The 2,891-nt window shown below is 37.0% G+C and overlaps 1 protein-coding gene across 1 annotated transcript; it reads left to right on the top strand.

Annotated features, from left to right (window-relative positions):
- The first annotated feature begins 2,130 nt into the window (after positions 1–2,130).
- On the top strand, positions 2,131–2,649 carry LOC143236379 (uncharacterized). The gene has a single exon (XM_076474644.1). The coding sequence runs from the start codon at positions 2,131–2,133 to the stop codon at positions 2,647–2,649; it is 519 nt and encodes a 172-aa protein (XP_076330759.1).
- The last annotated feature ends 242 nt before the right edge of the window (positions 2,650–2,891 follow it).

The following is a 2,891-nucleotide window of genomic DNA, read 5'->3' as shown; positions in this document are numbered from 1 at the left end:
TGACTCAAGTATTTAAGCAAAGCCAAGAAAATTTAACACTAGACTAGATTGTGAATAGAAAATCTAACACCGGACTAGATTGTGAATAGAAAATCTAACACTGGACAAGATTGTGAATAGAAAACCTAACACTGGACTAGATTGTGAATAGAAAATCTAACACTGGACTAGATTGTGAATAGAAAATCTAACACTGGACTCGATTGTGAATAGCAGATACAAGTCTGAACCTTTCGCATCTTTTCGGCATTAATCATAAAATTGAAACGTGTGAGCGCGCAACGGAACCAACGGTTGATTTGGAATCTGACTTACCAAGAGACCAGGTTGCGTCCGAGGTGGTGGATGAGTGGCGCTCGTTTGGATTAATTTTTATGAAAAATTCGTGGATAGGTGCATCTGAGGTGCGTAGCTACTTTTGTGACAAGAATGATTTAGATGAGAACAAAATTGCTCAAGTAAGGCCTTTTTTATATTTTATGATAAGATTTTTGGATGCACCGTTATGTGCCCAAGGTGAAAATTATTGCTATTAAATCTATAATTCGTTTATTCGTTGCAATGTTCACGTATCGGTCATATCATTTGAAAAATACTCATAACGACTTCGTAGTGGGGATTTGGTTTCAAATAGATTTAATATTTCCTGTTCCTCTCACATTCTTCTGATCTCCTTTATCTATTAACTATTGATCGTTCGTTTGATCTACCCACGCTATTCGCCCTAGCTTTTACGCCTAGTGCCCTAGCTAGCTTTTATCCCACCCAACTTCGGACTAAAGCGAAAGCGTAAACCCTTTCGTCGTTGTTGTTGTTGTTGTTTTGAATTAAGCACAAAGCTACACAATGGGCTATCAGTGCTCTGCCCACCACGGGTATCGAAACCGGATTTTAGCGTGTAAGTCCGCAGACATACCGCTGAGCCACTGGGGGGCCCCTTTCGTCAATAACTATTCTATTACTCGGGGAATTAAAAGCAGAGAAGTGCATAACAGTACAGTGATGTGCCAAGAAACATGATTTCCTATAATATAATATTATAATTTCTTATACAGCAGACAAGAAATTACGGAATCCTAATTTTAACAATGAGATATAAAATACTATATTTTCAGTTCTCAAAAAAGCTTCCTAGGATTTTATTCGTACAACAATGGTAAAGAATATCCGAGAAACCAAACGGTTCAGGCTTCTGTATCACATAACATTAAAGTAAGTAATTACTCGGCTTCCATAAAATTAGATATGTAGATATAAACATCGTGGAAAAAACTGTACTTGTGAAGGAGTCTTTCTTAGGATTCATTCAAGCCCATAAAGAAAATGCAGCAAGTATTGCACACATAATATTGCAACAAACTGGAGAAAGATAAATTACCTTTCGAAGACTGTTTATCACAGTGTTACGACAATGCATCTGTAATGTCTGGCAACAAATCAGGAGTGCAATAAAGACTTGTTGCACTCAACTCAAAGGCTACATTTGTTAATTGTGATAACCACACACTTAATTTAGTTGGGGTTCATGCTGTTAGTCATGAGGTAGCAGGCGTGACATTTTTCAGTACTCTGCAAGCTGTCTACGTTTATTTTTCGCGGTCAACTCTTCGACGGGAGAGACTGAAAACTGCTCTTGGCGTATCAGTGAAGTCAGAGTCAAAACTCGTTGGAGTGCCAGGGTAGAAGCTGTTAAACAGATACATGATCAACTAGAACAATTGGTAGAACAACTGGAAAATGTTGCGGATGATCAGGAGGAAAATTCAGATGAAGAAATGATGCAGTTTAGTTGTTACATCGGATTCTAACATTTGAGTTTTTGGTTCTTCTTTGGTTCTGGAATACTGTACTTGCTAAAATTGAACGGGTTCATAAAAGGCTTCAAGACCACAACATGAATTTCCATAATGCTGCTCAAGATATTTAGGCTTTACAAGGGTATTTCCTAGAAAACAGTGATGCCATATGTAAGAATTCTCTTGAAGAAGCAAAGGAACTGTGCAGTTCTTGTGATGTCCAAATTGAGAGACGGCAAAGAAAGAAGAAAAACTACCCGGAGAAACAGCAGAGAATGTAGGACTCATAGCAGAAAATGAAATGCTTCAACTGATGAAAAGTATAATTGACAAAATGCATACAGAAATGGGAGACAGATTCATCAGCTTGAAGAAACTGGACTCTGGTTTTGGCTTTCTTTTAGATATAAAGGAACTGATGTCCACAACTAATGAGAATAGCTTGAAACAGATATGCATTTTTATGGGTAGCTCTCACGATACAGACTTGGATGGTTTAGAGGTGTTCAGTGAAATAATGGACTGCCGAATGCTATTCAAGACAAGGGCTGATGTTAAGCTTTCCACACCAGAGGACCTGCTTTGCTTCATTGTGCAGTATGGGGATGATGTATTTCCAAATCTGAGAGTTGGTCTGCAGATCTTACTGACTGTTGCAACATCTATTGCCAGTTGTGAAAGGTCTTTTAGTAAGTTAAAACTTATCCTGTCTTACCTGAGATTATCTATGGGACAGAAAAGATTGTCAGCCTTGGCTTTGCTGAGTGTGGAGCGAGAGATTACCGACAGCATAAATTTTGAGGAACTAATCGATAAATTTGCAGCAGCAAAGGCAAGAAAAATTTCTCTTTGAAGTTACATAATAACATCCAAAGCATTATATCAAACTATTTCTTTTACTTTATGTTAACTTTCCAGGTTACTATATCCAAAGTAATGTTTTAAGTCTTCGCAGTGTTATATTTGACTATTATTTTAGAATAAAATAATTCTGCATTACTTTTTTTATATGCATTCTTGTTTCTGATTCTGTCCTTCTCTGTTATTCAATTATATCTTCAAAGTACCATTGTTGCCTTAATTATTTCACTTTTT

The sequence above is a fragment of the Tachypleus tridentatus genome, chromosome 13 (genome assembly GCF_004210375.1).
Source record: "Tachypleus tridentatus isolate NWPU-2018 chromosome 13, ASM421037v1, whole genome shotgun sequence".
Classification (NCBI taxonomy): domain Eukaryota; kingdom Metazoa; phylum Arthropoda; class Merostomata; order Xiphosura; family Limulidae; genus Tachypleus; species Tachypleus tridentatus.
This window is presented reverse-complemented; position numbering and strand designations above follow the sequence as displayed.

Excerpts from the sequence above, each read along its gene's own strand:
- LOC143236379 (XM_076474644.1), top strand. The coding sequence starts at position 2,131 with ATGCATACAGAAATGGGAGACAGATTCATCAGCTTGAAGAAACTGGAC.